At 34.7% G+C, this 18,730-nt stretch overlaps 1 protein-coding gene across 1 annotated transcript in view; it reads left to right on the forward strand.

Moving 5' to 3' along the window:
• LOC126969835 (class A basic helix-loop-helix protein 15-like) overlaps positions 1–18,730 on the forward strand; it is a 47,774-nt gene that overhangs the window by 25,168 nt on the left and 3,876 nt on the right. Inside the window, exons 2-4 of the mRNA XM_050815406.1 lie at positions 4,250–4,399; positions 13,657–13,886; positions 17,951–18,090. Of these exons, the coding sequence (XP_050671363.1) occupies positions 4,258–4,399; positions 13,657–13,886; positions 17,951–18,090 (512 nt within the window). The 5' untranslated portion in view covers positions 4,250–4,257. The remainder of the gene's footprint in view (positions 1–4,249; positions 4,400–13,656; positions 13,887–17,950; positions 18,091–18,730) is intronic.

An 18,730-nucleotide genomic window follows, 5' to 3' on the forward strand; every position in this document is an offset into this window, starting at 1 on the left:
TTGGATTATTTGTAAGTCATGATGATGTTAAGTAATAGAGAAAATATACAAATATTTTTTTTTCGAACAAAGCAATTTTAAAAGCACAAATTTTCGGTCCATAGCGATATAAATTATGTAGTTTACTGTTTGTTAATATTTTTAGCTTTTCGCTCCCATATTAATTATTATTCTACAATCTTTTATTACTCTAATGAATGCATACATTGGTTTTATTGAATTAATGTTCTTACTACTAAAATATATAACCTGTTTGATTGCGTTTGTATTTCCTCTTAATACCAATTAATTATCATAATTCTGACCTACATTTTGACTTATACATCCTCTATAAAACTTTATATATTTAGTAGTGTTGGGCCTTATGTTAAGGGATTTTTTTCTTACCATACTCAAGGTGTGGGGCAAAGAGGATGTAAATACTACGTAATAAGAGGTGAAACTGCCTGAGTCAAAATTGAAATTTAGTTTAGTATGAAACGTGCAGTGAGCTTTGACATAACTTTGAAATAGTTTATTTATTTATTTATTAATATTTGGGAGACTTACAGCTAGCTTACAATTATAACTTATGAAATAATTAAAACTAATGAAGGCTACTTAAAAGTTTCCACATTTATGTAAAACTATTGATATAATTTCATTTTACGCTTTAAAACTATATTAATACAATTATTTAAATTGGAAGAACTTATTAGTTAAAGTTATTTTTAATTTAGTACTAGATATAGAAAATAAATCTAGATCTACGTATACGTATAGCAATTCAATAATATGGCGACTAGTAAATGATTAAATATAATACCACACGCCTTTGTCGATATGAACCAAAGAGGATGTAAATACTACGTAATAAGAGGCAGGACTGCCAGTAAAAAATTAAATTAAGTTTATTATGAAACGTACGGTGATTTGACATAACTTTGAAATAGTAGTAATTACGGTATGGCGATTGGCGACGAAGTATAATCCGGCTAAATTTAAAAGCGAATAGTTGTTAAAAACGTTTCGGCTATCTCCGTTTTTTTACAAGAAGATTATAGCACGTTTCATACAATTGCTTTTTTCTTAGAGATACGCTAGGCTGGTGTTGGTTTTATAATATTAGGCCAGGTCTACATGTAACGAACGGCGAAAGAGAATGATTGTAATAATATTTGTAACCAAGCGAATGGAACAATCTATATCCGACCTTAGCTTGCAGTTGTTATCTATTTATATATTATTATATAGGTTTTCAGGCATGTTGTGTGTTTAAAATAAGTTCCGAAGCACCATTCACTAATCTAATAATTATCTATTATAATAATATTAGCATTCGGAAGCACTATTTAATCTGATTTTTGCCCTCTACCGCTGTATTCCTGTGATGATAATGAACCCGTGTTTATTTTCACTTTTTTTCATTCCTGGGCTCAAGCCTTTTTGAGCCAAGCCATTTTTTTCTTCACGACTTTCCTTCGCCGTAAAAGCGTCGAACAAACGTACATGCGTTTTTTTATAGACTTGTTTTACAGCCTTGGGTCCAAACACATTTGAGCCCGTTGTATTAATTGCCCGTTTAAGCAATATCCCTCTGGTGTCACAAGATCATAAGCGGTGGTAATCAGTTATTGTAAGTTACTACCGACTACGTAGAACGCGCTTATGGTAATAATTTTCACAGATGATTAATCCCATTATCGAGAATTTTTGTTGTGGCAACAAGTGGGTGTCGCTCGTCTCAATTCACCCAAGGGGAAAATGTTATTTGTTGCGTAGTTGTCGCCTCATGGGCGCCGTTTTTCCTCCGCCCTCTCGCCCCACATCTCTCACCCCGTCATCCCCCGGCGAATGCAAGTAGTTAGCACGCTGTTATGGCGAGCTGTTGAATGGAACAACCCTTAATTATCGCTTTTACTGTCACTTTTTACTTAATATATTATCTGTACGTATAATTAATATTTAATAATTCATTCATCTTGACGACCCGCATAGCCCAGTGGTTAGTGACCCTGCCTACTGAGCTAGAGGTCTCGGGTTCGAATCCCGCTAGGTGCAAGCATTTATATGATGAATATGGATGTTTGTTTCCGTGTCATGGATGTTTATCTGTATTTATGTACGTTTAAGTAAGTATATATATATATATATATATATATATATATATATATATATATATATATATTATTAAATGCACGTGTATTATTTATCATTTTATTATACAATAGTTAAATAGATTCCAAAAATGACAATAATCGTAACGTAGTTTTTATACTTTTTAATGCATATTATATCTATTGTTTTGGAATAGTGTTTTATGAAGTCGGTTGTTTTTTTGTTAAATTTTTTTGTATGTGCGATGGACAATGTTACATTTCATCACATCATGCGTTTAGGTTATAATACAGCCTCAGAATAATTTCTTATTCCATGCATTTTTATGAGAAAACGTTCATCTGATGGTGATACGTCCTGTCCTGTCAATGTAGTGCCGCTCAGGATTATTGAAAAATAAATCAATGTCTCATTTGCCCAGTAATTTCACTAGCTACGGCGCCCTTTAGACTGAAACACAAAAAATTATGCACACAACTGTTCCCGCAGAGTGAGTTGATTTTGACATGGAACAATGGTGATTTGATTCCTTAAAACATTTCGTTTTAGCAATTGAAATGAAATTATTTGGCAAAATGATTAAAAACGTCAGTTACATATACAATATTGTTAATTTAAAAGCACACTTACCTAAAATACGGCACTCAATCTTTTAAATTTGGATATTTGGACAGTTTTTACTGAACACTTGCATGGCGTTGTATTCAAAGCGCAGTCGAAACACAACTGAACGAAAACTCTGCCTCATAGAAGCCTATAGATGAATTAAGTATAGAGATAACAGGCACCCACGAAGATTGCTACTTCTGTGATTCTTGGTATTATGGACCCTTATAGGCCTGTTCAGTTATTGTAATGATGACTTCCCAATACATGAGTGTCTCTATAAGATCCAGTCCATCTACTTCGATACATCCTCTCCACATCACAAAACTACCTCACTTTTAATTGATACTAATTAAAATTGTACTAATAAACCTTGTACATTGGACAGTGATGAATTACGTACAGATTATATGTATAATTTAAAACATTATCTATCATCCAAGGCAAACGGTATTAAACATTTTAAAATTTAACTATTAACATAATATAAGTATTTGGATGTTTGGATATTATTATTTGCTGGGAGAGTTTCTTGCCGCTTCTTCTCTCTCAGAGCGCCATTTGTTTCCTAAGCGGTAGTAGTATCTAGTATATTATAAATGACATCAGAAAGAATACTAAAGGAATAAATTTGGAGAAAATAAATGCCTTTTTATGTTTTAGACTTCATTTTCTTTTAGGCAATTTTCACTTTCGAGAGAGCTTTAACATTGGAATAACATGCTAATAGAAATATGTATGTGTAGTTTAAGCCGTTAATCGTTATACGATATGTGCTTATTCTTCTTGTTTTAATTTTTGAGGGTGGGTGATTCAAATGAAAGCACAAAAAATATGGAACAATGATTGACGTAGCTACTTTTAAGAATTTTGGAAATCTTTCATCAGAAGTTATAATTTTTTGTCATAGGTGCAGTAAACCTATTGTTTCAAGTTTGGAGTATGTACTTATATACGTACTAACGTGTAGCGAGACTATTTAAAGAGAAAGAGTACGTGAAGTTAAGAAAGTGATAGAGAATGCGCTCGTGAAGTGAGACTAGTGATAGAGAAAGAGTACGTGTAGCGAGACTAGTGATAGAGAAAGAGTACGTGTAGCGAGACTAGTGATAGGGAAAGAGTACTTGTAGCGAGACTAGTGATAGAGAAAGAGTTCATGTAGTGAGACTAGTGATAGAGAAAGAGTTCGTGTAGCGAGACTAATGATAGAAAAAGAGTACGTGTAGCGAGAATAGTGATAGAGAAAGAGTACGTGTAGCGAGACTAGTGATAAAGAAAGAGTTCATATAGTGAGACTAGTGATAGAGAAAGAGTACGTGTAGCGAGACCAGTGATAGAGAAAGAGTTCATGTAATGAGACTAGTGATAGAGAAAGAGTACGTGTAGCGAGACTAGTTATAGAGAAAGAGTACGGGTAGCGAGACTAGTGATAAAGAAAGAGTTCATGTAGTGAGACTTCTTACACCAAAACAAGATTTCTTACACCTATATAACAATCGTCAATTTTTCCTAATAGGTGAATAAAACTCTAATTATGATATTTCAGAGCTGAAAATGCCCCAATGGGCGAGTGGGGAGATTGCGGAATCAGAAGCGATGTCGCCGAATACGACGATACTGTATTACGACGACGACGGCTCTGAGTACTACGACAACAAAACCGAAGACGCCGACACGAAGATTGAACAAGCTGGAGGTAACTGCGAACATAACGTACATTAGAAAACTAACTTCTAACTTCATACGGGCGGTTTCCGCAACTCGACTTCATATGCGCCTATTTTGCGTGCGTAGCGTGATAGAGGCTACTCCAACCAGCCAAGCTCCTCCAAGAAGTTACCCAACTTCTTAACGTTTCGGAAGACTTCCCGAAGAGCGCCTGGTGACCCCAGGTGCTTCGCCCTGTAGTTTGCCACCTCTCTGCATTCCAGCAGAACGTGAGCGGCTGTTTCTTCTGTCCTCAGGCAGCCTCTGCATAGGGGGCTGTCTGTGACACCTATATTAAAAAGATGCATGTAAGACGTATATTAGTACGTTTATATATAAAAACGCCAGACCAGATCCATACAAAGGTATCAAATAAAGTAGTCCTCATCAAAATTATAAACATCTGTAAATGAATGCGAATTGTACCTTACATCGTTAATTATTCAATATACAACAATATACGACCGAGCCTTGCTCGGATTTTTAAGAATGTACAAAACTTTAACAACAAAAATAACTAATAAGGACATCTGGATTCAAACCGGAGTCTTCTGCTCTCCGGATCACCCAATCTACAGCTATTACAGTCAGTGGCGAAATTTACCTTTGTATTCTAATGTTATTGTAGCTGTTTCTCATTAAAACACGGATAGAACTACTTTTTTTCAAAACCTAGCTAGATTTATCGCCCCCGAATTCCCCTGTATAGTAAATTTTATAAAAATCATTGGAGCCGTTTCCGGGATTCAGATTATAGATATAAATACACAAGAATTGCTCGTTTAAAGATATAAGATTAAAAAGCTTTACCAACTAGAACATACAATTAATACAATGACTACTTATAAATTTAAATTTCTTATATTTATTACATATAATCATATAGGTATAGGTATGCACAGCGTTCCCTTTCATTATTATTGGAAGCTTAGCAGTTTAGATAAATCCATTTTATGAGGGTACAAAAAGTTCGTGAAATTTGTCAAAAATATTAAAAAAATATATCTATATAAATATTACCATTGAATTTACTAATATATAATTTTGTAACCAGTTGGATAGGTGAATTTGAGCCATTATTATTTCTGGAAAATTGAACATATACATATATAGATAGATATGTACTAATACAACAATGATGACCTGGTACACATAATCAAATCTTGGATAGAAGTAATTGATTGTTTAATAATTTATATAAGAATAAAAGATGTGATGCATTTCTTCGCAATTTTAAGGTTTGATTTAATATTGAAGAATTTTAATCTGGTTTTTTAACTTATAATAGTGTAGTTTCGTTTCCTAAAATGTTTATAAAAATACATTCTGAATAGGTATATAACTCCTACCTAATTTGATTCTTGAATATTTTTGCAAAAATCGTTTATAAATAGTGTAAGCAATAATGGTCCTGAATTAGAGCCTTGAGGAACGCCAGATGTTTGTTGAAATTCTTTGGATTGATACCCACTTAGTTTAACTACTTTGGATCGATGAACTAATAAATATTCTTACTATACTTATTATGTAATAGATACCCTCGCAGAAACAGTATGTGTCTCTTAGCTTTTTTATTAGCAGAGTATGGTCTAATTAATAAAATTATAATAATTGTCAAATGCCTTACTATAAAATCTTCTCATTATCATTGCTCATTATTTTGTGCTGAATTTATTATTTTGTATGAAGTATCATTTAAGCATTATTGATTAGCAATCTCAGTGCCATCATTCAATGAACTATCGTTTAAATTCATTAACGATGAAATGACACTTTTATGACCAGAACGTTTTCGGGCTTGTTTTTATATCTTCTAATTTTTCTATATATTTTTAATGAGAACCATTTATAAATGCATGAGATCATACTCATCATCAAACATTGTAGTTATATTTTTTGTAGCGTTTTTGAACCTTTTGTTTCTCATTCAATAGTCGAAGTCATGTTTATATGCGAACCAGGGTATTTATGATAACGTTTGGTTTGATTAGGACCATGTCGATTTATAAATTTATGTAATATGGAAAGAAATTTTCCGCAACTTCGTTCTGATAACCAGTTTATCGATGGATTTTCACTTTTTATTATTGCAATGTGCAGCCTAGCGAAACTCTCTGAGAAAAAAGCGATTCACTCGATTGTATGAAACGTGCAGTTATTGATAGATTGACAGATGACGGCTATAATCTTGTAAAAAACGGAGATAGCCGAAATCCACTATGTTGTAAGCAACTGTTCGCTTTCAAACCTAGCCGGATTATACTTCGTCGCTAATTGCCATACTGTGTACAGTAAAATAGTATTTTAAAATTATGAAAAATGACTGCACGTTTCATACTTCAATTTTTACTTAGCTAGTCCCGCTTCTTACTACGTAGTATTTACATAGTCTTTGGCCATGTGGTCGATCAATGATGTACCTATTGGAGTTTGAAAATTAAAGAGTTTCAGAAATTTATTATCACCCTCTCTTGACCATTTTTAAAACTCATATGAATGTCGCCAAATACATGATTGAGTTTACATCGATAGATGATACGAACTCTTTTGCTATCCAACGCGGAAATGCCAGTATTCTTGGTACACTTCTTAGTAAGAGTTCTTACTTTATGATATCATATTAAGTGTTGTGAATATATTTATAAGTAAGTATTGTTTTGTTGTGAACAATTATTAAGAGAACAGACATACTAATACATCATAAGTGAACGTTACAAAAATAGTAACGCCAATTCTATTTCTCATTCTTATAGCGCAAAGGAGTTTTAGTTGATAGATTCGTGGTGTTTTTAATTATGATGTATTATAAGGTCCATAAGAAATATATGGTGATAAGAAATAGATCAATTAATTTATTCAAACAAAACATATCTTATAACTATATTTACAATACTATGACTGCATGGAATTAAAACTATCATTACGTGGAAGCGTACCTAAAATACTGGCAGCATTTCCGTGTTGGATAGCTAGGCTGATCTGTTGACCGAGATAGCTGCCAACAGCGCTTGGGTTTCCAGTAGCCTTATTGAGGCGCGAAGATAGTAGTTTGAACATTCTCTGCGCCTCTAGGCCCCACGGGCCAAGTGTCTCGACACCAAAGGGCACAAAGATGTATAACTCACTGAGACCAACATATTTGCGACGCTTGCCGTCTTCAGCAGTCGAAGCAGCAGCCCCACCACCAACTGACGTATAGATTAAAATATACGTATAGATGAGAAATAGATTGTGTAGAATATGGAATATTTAGAATATGGAAGTGATGTAAGAACAACCCGTTACATTTTTATGCTCGCAAATGCAATACATGCACAAGCAACCAATTTGTATCACCGTAAAAATATATTTTTCACGCATAAATTGAATAACTTATTAAATTGTTATTTATTAGTGAACCAAGAAATGCGAATACTGACTTTAATAAATCTCTATAATGAAAGAAAATAAAAATCTCCAATATCTTGCTACGGGCCAGTTGCAATTTTTTTTTTAATTAATCAGGAAGCTAACATCGAAATTTAGCAGTCTTTTTTATGGAAATTTGGAATATATCAACTTCTAAAATAGTAGTTAGTACTGTTCTGTTAATAGTTCACCTTAAATAAGTTTTTTTTAAGCTATTGCATAGCTTCTATCGCGGGCCTTGAGCGTGGAGACCGAATCCAGAAATTCCGTAACGAAAATAACCTAACACTTACTTACTAGATGTATATAGATATTTCGGCACTCTCATTACAGTTGCCGTGGAACAGCGGTTATCACGTATGCTTTTTGTCCTGAAGGTCCCAGGTTCGAGCCTGGGGTACATCTTGATTTTTTTTAATTGATTTTTTTATCATGTTTTTTTAATTTTTATTGTTATGACAAGCATTTTTATTTAGTTTCACCTGTCCCGTTGTCTGTCTGTAATCAAATCTTGCAAGTAAAATTTTACACACTTCCCGTTTGCTTTTTTTTAAAATTAATTTTATCAAAAAAAATACTGCTTATATAAAATAAATAAATAATTATAATTGCTTAAGTTGATAAAAAATGCTATGCAATAGCTTTACCGCGGCAGCCCCCGAGAGCCACACGTCTTTTTTTACTTTTAATAGGGTATGACACTTGTCTATGGAACCTATAAAATACAACAATAATAATATATACTACTTATAAAATATAACCTAAAAGAATGGTTACCATAATGCGTGTGTGCAACAATAACGACAAATACGTGATTTTAATATTTTGTAATCATTTACGAACCGGAACCAATCTAGTTATATATTATTATAGATACAGGCACTGCGTGCAAATCTAGCGAACATGACGATGTCGATAAGAGAATTTCGAAAATCACCCGTAGCCGAGCGTTCAAATCGATTAGTCTGCATTCGATCTTACGCAAATACTTCATCAAGCGTGCAGGCGCGTCACGTAATGCCCAGGTTTCGTGTGGGCTTGTCGCAACTCGCAATCTAGGTACTCTACTTACTACACTTTGTGTGCTGCAGGCTTCTGTTAACTGCGACGGCAACTTAAGGCGAAGGGTAAACAGAAAACATGCAAACAATGTGTTTTTAGACAAGTTTTGTGGTGAATATATAGGATTTGGAGCTATGAACACTACTTTATCCTGTTACACATACCCTTAAGTCTTACTTGTAGGTTGCTAATGCTTATTGTTGGTTAAAGTTAGCACTCTAGAGCTATTATGAACTACCAGTTTTCTTTTCAGTTAAACTAGTTTTTTGTGGGCATCATGCATTTGTTAAGTATACTACTATCATAAAAGTTGTTCTTATAGATTTTACTTTTGTATGTAGGTACATTTATTCAGATTAGTAATCAATAATGAGGATTATAATTTGCACCTGTTAAAATGTTACATTTTCGAACCAAGAATTTTGAAAATTTTGGCTTTGTTACATAGGAGCCGTGAACTCATATCGCTCAAGGTAGCCGGCATTTAGTGTCGCCTTAAACATCTCCCAGAGATGCCTAAGTAAAGGTATCTACTTTATATACTGAGGTATAAGTACGTTATACTTAACGACGCGTGACGTGGCGACTTCGTGGTGACTTCTCTGATTTAACTTCAGTTCGGCCGCTGTCGGTCTTTGTTTTCAAAGTCAAAGTCAAAGTGCTTTATTTACCAGAAACATTCACAAGTAAAGTTGTTACAAATTTAAGAGCAGGCACATGTTTTGTCTTGACAGACATGCAAATATTTTTGTGGTTTCACTTCACAATATTATAAACCTAACATTAATTACTAATCTAATCTAACTAACCTAATCAATAATTACTGCTACATTTAATTTAATCGACGTAAAGCCTACTAAAAGACCCTACAATACACAATTACAATAATTAATGAAATGCTAAGAGATAATGTAGTAAAAATAATCACAACAAAATATAATATAATTGGTAAAAATAGTATTGGTGCCAGTTTGAAACGACGTGTTTGATAATATTCATTTATTGAGTAAAAGCAATAATTTTATAATAGTGTTAATAATTTAAATTAAAATCTATTTAACACTGTCCCCTCTCTTATTTATGCTGAGATCATCTACCGCAGATAACAATTGCTTAGTGACATTTTACTTGTAAATTGTGTCACGCTTTTTGACATTGACAGAAGACAATGCATTACACCTGTCAAAAATGACGGTGTCAAAACCACGTTTGAGGCGTAAGTCGAGATGTATTATATCATGAACTCACGAGGTTATCTCTCCAAGTATTGAGGGTTGAAAGTCTCCAGCTATATGCTGTAAATAACAGTTCAAATACCTCCACAATGGCTCTAGTGTAGGCACAGGATATGGTATGAATGTAGCAATTGTAGATTAATTGAAGTTTGTCGAGTTAAAATTGTAATATCATTGTTGACTAAAGTAGTTAATTATTGAAAATGTCAACAACTTACGTTGTACAAAATAATGTAGTAAGTATAACCTTAAAGAATTATTATAGAGAAACGTGCACCTAGAGTTCTTTTAATTCGTAAATTGTGAATAGTACGTTTATTGAGTTATAAACATTTATTTTTTGTAAAAGTAAGTGAATAACAGAACAGTTATGGGTAAAATTTGTGTTGTGAAAAGTTGTCCAAGTGGGCGTAAATACCAAAAGATTTTTTTTTTTGAAAAAAAAAAAAAATAACTTACCTAATTATATGTGCAATTTTTTAAAAATAGTTTATTACTTATTATTTTTATTAATTAAAAATAATCAAAAATTGTCAAATTGATATTTATTTTTTATTTATCTAATTTCACAGACACCGGCGATATGACAACTAATAATATTTGGCGCTTCTTTTAAGATTTACCCTGATGCTAATGTGGCGCAACCCTTATTTAAGGCACTTTGACGGACAGTTTTTCGGATACATAGAATCTTAGCACAGAATATGGTTCTCCTTACCTTTACCTCTACCCTCCATAGTTCCAAGCTTGATTCACCCTCCAGAGATGCTTGTTACTAAAATGTATCTAGGTCCTTTGACAGTGACAGAAAACTATTGACATTAGGTATGCGTGAACATTGATATTGGATCGCTGCTGCAATGCTGCATACCTTAAGTTCTCGTCTTGTTAAACTTGCAGGAATTGGGACATTTATAATGTTATAAATACATTTTGTAAAAAAGCGATTCATTCATTTGTATGAAACATGCAGTCATTGACAGATGACGGCTATAATCTTGTAAAAAAACGGAGATAGCCGAAATCAAATATGTTTTATGCAACTCTTCGCTTTCAAACTTAGCTGGATTATAACTTCGTCGCCGAATTGTATTTACTATTTCAATTTTATGTCAAATCTAACTGCACGTTTCATACTAAACTAAATTTAAAATTTTTACTTAGGCAGTCCCGCCTCTTATAACGTAGTATTTACATACTCTTTGGTTATAAAAGCGGTTACGTTAAGCTAATCACGATTTTATCGCGTTTTTCTTATAATTGATTACGAGATTCGAGAACCTACAATAATGTTATGTCCTACTTTTATTAACTTGTGGTCAATTATTAATATTTTGAATACAAAAAAGAATAACTGAAGTACTATAGGTAGTAGGCTACGTGAATATTATTATGTAATTATTAATTTCCAATACTCGGTTGAAAACTTCGCGTCGTTAACTTATCACTTAGGTGCCTCATTTTAGATTAAGGATTGGTCTCTGCTGCGCTCCAACTAGATACCGCACTACCTAAGAACAATAGCTCTTTTATTACGGCAAATAATAGATGCTTGTGTGCGTGGCATCTTGACACTCAATGGCGTCTTTCAAATATAGTAACATACGCTACGTGTTATCTTACATTGAAATTAATAAAATACAAAATTGTTACTATATGTGTGATCCCACTGTCTTTCTTATTTCTTGTACTTATCTAGTATTATTTTTACAAAGTTTGACTACGTAAGTCGGCATTTTAGTTTCAATTATTAGAAAAGTTTAACAGAACATGTGGCACGTCAACGTCACACATTGTTCGATACTGGCTCGAGTACTACTTGTACATTACTTATTTGACGCACTTTGCGACTACGCCTGCTGTATCTAGTTTGAGCGCAGCGGCGACCAATCCTTAATCTAAGTGCCTAATGTTAATTTTAGTAGCCTTATCGTATCGGGCTGTCATATCGTCCATACAACAGTATATTGTAAAACTTCTGATTCTTCTGACACGGTTACCGTAATATAGCAAAGTTTATGCCAATAATCACCTAATGCAACACATATACATAGTCATTTAGCAATGTCTATCTAGACGAACGATCTAAGAAAATAACAAGAGTCGTAACTAGAATTAGATTTTGAATTTATAATATTATTTATGCCCTTTGGTGTAGAGACACTTGCCCCGTGGGGCCCAGAGGCGCGGAGAATGTTCAAAATACTATTTTCGCGCCTCAATAAGGCTACTGGAAGCCCAAGAGCTGGCAGCTATTTCGGTCAACGGTTCAGCCTAGGTATCCAACGCGGTAATGCTGCCAGTTTTAATTTTATGTAGTCATAGTATTGTAAATATAGTTATAAGATTTGTTTTGTTTGAATAAATAATCATAATATTATATATATATAATAATATTATGTTTTGCAAGCACTATACTAATCCACCGGGTCCACGGATTTAAATTATTAGCTTTTTTTGCAAACTTAAAGCAACAAAAATGTAAGATATCTTAAAAGTATAAAAATATGGCAAGTGTAATAATCCTAGTTTTTTAAATGTTCGTCGACATGATTGCTCTGGATGCATCCCGTACATTGATCATATAATAATATAATAATAATATTGACACACTTTTTACACAAATTATCTTGACCCAAGTTAAGTATATATAGCCTGTGTTATGGGTTACAAGACAACGATATATTTAATACAATATACTTACTTAAACATACATAAATTCGTATAAACATATATAAATACATTTAAACATCCATGACTCGGAAACAAACATCTATATTCATCTTATAAATGCTTGCACCTACTGGGATTCGAACCCGGGACCTCTAGCTTAGTAGGTAGGATCGCTAACCACTCGGCTATACAGGTCGTCATAATATACACTTTGATTGAGTAATAAATGCCCTATTTATACCTATTTGTGCTATTTCCCCATTAAATAAGCCCTATTTCAATTCATTTTCATTTGTTATTACTATTTTTGTGCGAATTTGCTTAATTTGATTGAATTGTTTAGATAACTTAATTTATTTTTATGATGTTAAATGTCACGATAAAATTATAGAACTACCGTAGTAAATAGCTGTTATGTAAGTATGCAATTTCGAATTGTTAACCTTTCCGGGGTTTGTACGAATCTCTCTCAAATCTATGCGTTACGTTACGTTATGCGCACAAACAATTATAACCAAAATAAGACGAGCTAAGATCATTAATACGTCTAGATAGACTATGACAGCTGTGAAAACGTCGAAAAAAATTGAGTTTAGACTTAATCTTGAGCAATGCACACACACTAACACAAAGTGTCATCGCGAGTGTAAGACCGTAAGACGTAGGTAGCTTGTTACGCACACTAAAGTAATATGCCTGCCCTGTTTTTATCGGTTGTCTAACAGCAAGAGACGTGTATCTAGACGTATAAATTATTTAAGAAAACAATTACAAGCCGAGATGAAATATTTCGCAAGTACTTAGAAGCATAACTAAAAACCGCTCTACTTGTAGCGACTTTCACTTTCAAGTACCTCGATTGTTCCAGATTTTTACGACAGCGGAAGCGGCAGCGACGAGCAAGTTGCTCGGCGAGTTTGTCGGCCTCGACGAACAGCGGCGAGTTCGTCGTCGTCGGGTACCACGAGTGGGGCAGGCGCTGGAGGCCCGGGAAGGCGCAGGCGATGTGGGATATCCGCGAGGGAACGAAACCTACGGAGACTGGAGAGCAACGAACGTGAACGAATGCGAATGCACTCGCTCAACCGCGCGTTCGAAGTAATTTATTATCGATTATGTCGATAGTTTCTTTTTGAAGCTATATAACACACATACTATACATGGCATAATAGTAATTTAATTATGTTCATCACAATGTACAACCAAATAATAATAATTAAAAGTAAACCATATAACATATACATTAATATTGAATTAGTCGTTATATTTTCCAATACAGTTAAATTTAAGTGCTTTTATAATTGTATTTATTAGGAGGTGCGAGATTATCATATATATATTAATATATTATTAGGTGAAGTTATACTTCTTTAGGCGCGTGATGAAAAAATGATGAGAGTGAAATTTTAAGATGCGCGCGTATCACTGAACACAAAAGAAACTATGTAAAGTTGGTTCCTAAATTTTTTTGACGTTTGCGACATTCGTTATTTTTTTTTTTGGTTTCTTCGTCCATTATGAGAATAGGCAAAGGGTTCAAGCCCATACAGCCATATTCGTTATTTAATAATTAATTGTCAAAGCCATCGTTGCAATATTTTTACAATTTTGTTATTTCTACAAACTAGGCCTTTGTTAGGCCAAAGATGTATAACTTATTTCGTGTATACATAAATACAAACATACTTTTTTTTGGAGAGGAGGAAAATACATTTACGTATTGAAGACCCCAAAAGGGGGCCCATATGTCGGTAGGGGGTGTCTGCTTACGCGGACACCCCCTACCCCCGACTAAAAACCTCCTCTTTGCTGTCAGCCCTGAAGGCCACAAATTCCTCGGACCGGTTGTGTGCTTGTGGGAAAGATGTTTGGGTTATAACTTCCCTATTTAAGAGGAATTATTGGCAGCCATTTTTCCATACAAACTTTCTCGAATCTTTCTTGGTTTTTAACCCTAGATCAAAATTATTTACAAAAAATTGGCAGTTGTAGAGACTGCTGATAGAAGTGAAAACTTAGAACTTTTTAGTATTCAAGTTTAAAATATCCATAAACGTTTAAAAACAATTGAATTATTAATTTCAATTTATTTTAAAACTTATTATCATTTATATATTAATCAAATAAAAACTCTATTTCAACAATGCACGCGAACCCACGAGATTTCACTCCTCCAAAAAGTATCTAACTATATATATTTATTTTTTTTAATTATTATTCATCGCGTGCGCCAGTCATGAACATGTCGGTGACGCGTTTCCATAAGATTTTCCCCTACCTAAAAGTGCACATCGCGGCTAAAAAAACCCCATTTGCCGTATCACCGCTCTTCGAGAACACTTCCCTTAAAGCCTCGCCTAGTATCGGAATACTGGGTCTCGAAATCTCGAGCAATTGCCAATTCCGTGGCCATCTGGAGGGCAAAGCCAAACTGGCTTCAAAGAAACTGGGCGTCATAAATAGAGCACGGCAATACTTCAAGCCGGCCCACATTCTAGCGCTCTACAAAGCGCAGGTCCGGCCTCACATGGAGTATTGCTGTCATCTCTGGTCTGGCGCACCCCAGTATCAGCTCGATCCATTTGACCGCGTGCAACGCAGAGCAGCTCGAATTGTCGGGGACCCAGTACTCTGTGAACGCCTGGATCACTTGGCGTTGCGTAGAGACGTCGCTTTATTGTGTGTCTTGTACCGCATTTATCACGGGGAGTGTTCCGAAGAGCTGTTCAACCTGATTCCTGCCGCCGAATTTCACCTTCGCACAACACGCCACAAGTTACGATATCATCCCCACCATCTGGTGTGTGGCGGTCCTCCACAGTGCGGTTTTTAAGGAGCTTTCTTCCTCGTACCACGAAGCTGTGGAATGAGCTTCCTTGTGCGGTGTTTCCGGGACGATACGACATGGGTACCTTCAAGAAAAGCGCGTACACCTTCCTTAAAGGCCGGCAACGCTATTGTGATTCCTCTGGTGTTGCAGGAGAGTGTGGGCGGCGGTGATCACTTAACACCAGGTGACCCGTACGCTCGTTTGTCCTCCTATGCCAAAAAAAAAAAAGAAGTCTTCACTTCAATAAGATCAATATCCTATCTGTGTCTCTCTTTTTTCTTTTTTTTAATATTTTTTTATATCCGATACACAAAACCGAGTTCCGATAGTCATCATCATTATCATCAACAGCTGGAAGCCGTCCACCGCTCGACAAAGGCCTCCCCCTAAGATCTCCATGATGATCGGTCCTGCGCTGCCCTCATCCAACCTATTCCGGCGATCTTAACCAGATTCAACAAGCATAAAATATAAAACAGTCCAGATGGAGAATATTTCCTTCCCATTTAATTTACAAAATTTCGTTACGGTTGGTTAGTTTTTAAAGTTTTGAGTTCTTACTGATAGAGCAAGAGCCCGTGGACCCCAGACCTCGTCATTTTATAAAAGCTGAAAGTTTATCAGCGCATGCTCCCAACACAGGTAAAAAGGTCCATTATGGAGTTTGGGTTGCAGTGGCTTTGGTAGGTAAACGGTACTAAAGGTGTGTGACACCCTTAATATTCACGAAAGTATAATTTTACTTACGTCATAGTATAAAAGCTGATTTTTATATATAATACTTAGGTAATAAGTAGATGATGTTTCCCCATTAGCTAGACACTTCTGATAGTTCCAACCCTTTGACAGACGTGGCTTTGGCAGGTAAACGGTACTAAAGTTGTGTAAAATTCAGATCTAAATACATCATAGAATAAAGTGCGATTTTTCGGTATTACCTTCAGAATATTATTAAAAATCACGTTATTCATTGACAGACAATATCGTGGCAACCCCTTTATGTTTATGAAATTATACCCACAAAATACCATACCTATATAAACCTAGGGTGTAGTATTTTTATAATAATCATTACAGAACAATTCTAAAATAAACTAAAACACCTTATTGCTTATCGATTACAACTCCCTAATTGATCACAATTCTTCATTCTAAAAAAATCTGTACCGATGATGGAATACATCAATAATTCAGGGAACTATTCCAAATCTATCTATATATATAAAAATTAATTGCTGTTCGTTAGTCTCGCTAAAACTCGAGAACGGCTGGACCGATTTGGCTAATTTTGGTCTTGAATTATATGTGGAAGTCCAGGGAAGGTTTAAAAGGTGAATAAATTTGAAAGTGTTCGGAATTAAATAAAAAAAACAATTTTGTTTTCCTTTGATGTGTCCCCCGTCGTCCGATATTTGTTTTGTATGGTCATATTTTCTATGAAAGAATTTATTGACGCACGATTTGACAGTTCTGCTGTAAAACAATTTCATTACAACAACAGGGAGCATATTTTACGAAATAATTCTTGGTGTTATGATATATTATTGACAAATTCATAAAAAAACATTATTTTATTTATTACTAGCTGACACCCCGCGACGTCGTTCGCGTACGTATTTTTACACCTTGGGTTACATTACTGGACTTTTAGTAGGGATCCCTAACTTTTTTGAAAATGTCATATAGCCTATAACCCTCGGGGATAATGTAGCTTCCCAACAGTGAATGAATTATTCAAATCGGTTCAGTAGTTGCGGAGCCTATTCAATGCAAACAAACAAACAATCAAATCTTTCCTCTTTATAATATTAGTATAGATATACAGAACAGCGTCTGTCGGGTCAACTAGTAATAAATAAATAATATTAAAAGATATTTACATTTTCATTAGGTAGGTTTTATTAATCTACTGGAAACCTTCTTAGGTAACGGCTTCCTCCAAAGCTTTCTATGACTCTCGTTCTTGGGCTATTTTTTTATTAAATCATTCCCTTCCCATCAAGATAATTATTTTCTTTAAGATCATATTTGTCCATAAACTATCTTTAAGACGTGCTACATTCATTACATTGCATACATTGTAATAACTAGTTTGAGGAGAAAATAATGAGAGTTGAACAAAGCAAACAGTATTTTATAACGATACGTTACTCGAACGGTTGGCTCAGTTGGTTAGACCACCGCCACGGAGCGCCGGAGGTCGTGGGTTCGAGTCCCGCATCGTTCATAAAATTTTGTTTTTCAAATTTTATTTGTGGAGAAAATAATTGTTAAATTGTAGTTATTAATTGAATTATAATGGTGATTTACTCTATGTTTTGTATTGTTGTAGGAACTCCGTCGTGTGATTCCTCATGTGAAGAAGGATAACAGAAGTCTTTCAAAGATAGAGACACTTACTCTTGCCAAAAACTACGTGAAGGCTCTAACAAATGCTATTTGGACTATGAGGGGAGAGGTGCCCCGTTATCAGTAAGTATTTTATTCCTTACCAGTGCGAGGCTCCTATGCAGAGCATGGCGGATAGATAATGACCACAACGGCGCTTATTTCTGCCGCAAAGCAGTAATGTGTAAGCATTATAGTTTTTCGGTCTGAAGGGTGTCGTAGCTACTGAAATTATTAACATGAATAATGAGACTTAACATCTTGTGTCTCAGTGTCTCAGTGACGGGTAGTGTAGCTCAGAATTTTTGGGGTGTTTCAAGAATCCTGAGCTGCACTGCATTGTAATGGGCAGGGCGTATCAATTACCTTCAGCTGAACGTCCTGCTCGTCTCGTCCCTTATTTTCATTAAAAATACCTGTAAATTAGGATAATCACCTTTCTTCATTTCTACGCCCATTCAATTTATGTTTGTTAACCTTCATGTGAATATGTCATAAAATCTGATCTTGCTTGGACGCTCAACCCTTAGATTATAATTTATACGTCTAGATAGAGTCTCTTGCTGCTAGACAACCGATGAAAACAGGCCAGGTTTATTACTTTAGTGTGCATGACAAGCTACGTCTGACACTCGCGATTATCTATCGAAACGAATAATTAATGATCTAAGCCCAAAATATTAACAAATAAAATATTCTAACTGTCCAATTTACATAATATTTC

The sequence above is a fragment of the Leptidea sinapis genome, chromosome 19, assembly GCF_905404315.1.
Source record: "Leptidea sinapis chromosome 19, ilLepSina1.1, whole genome shotgun sequence".
In the NCBI taxonomy this organism is placed as follows: domain Eukaryota; kingdom Metazoa; phylum Arthropoda; class Insecta; order Lepidoptera; family Pieridae; genus Leptidea; species Leptidea sinapis.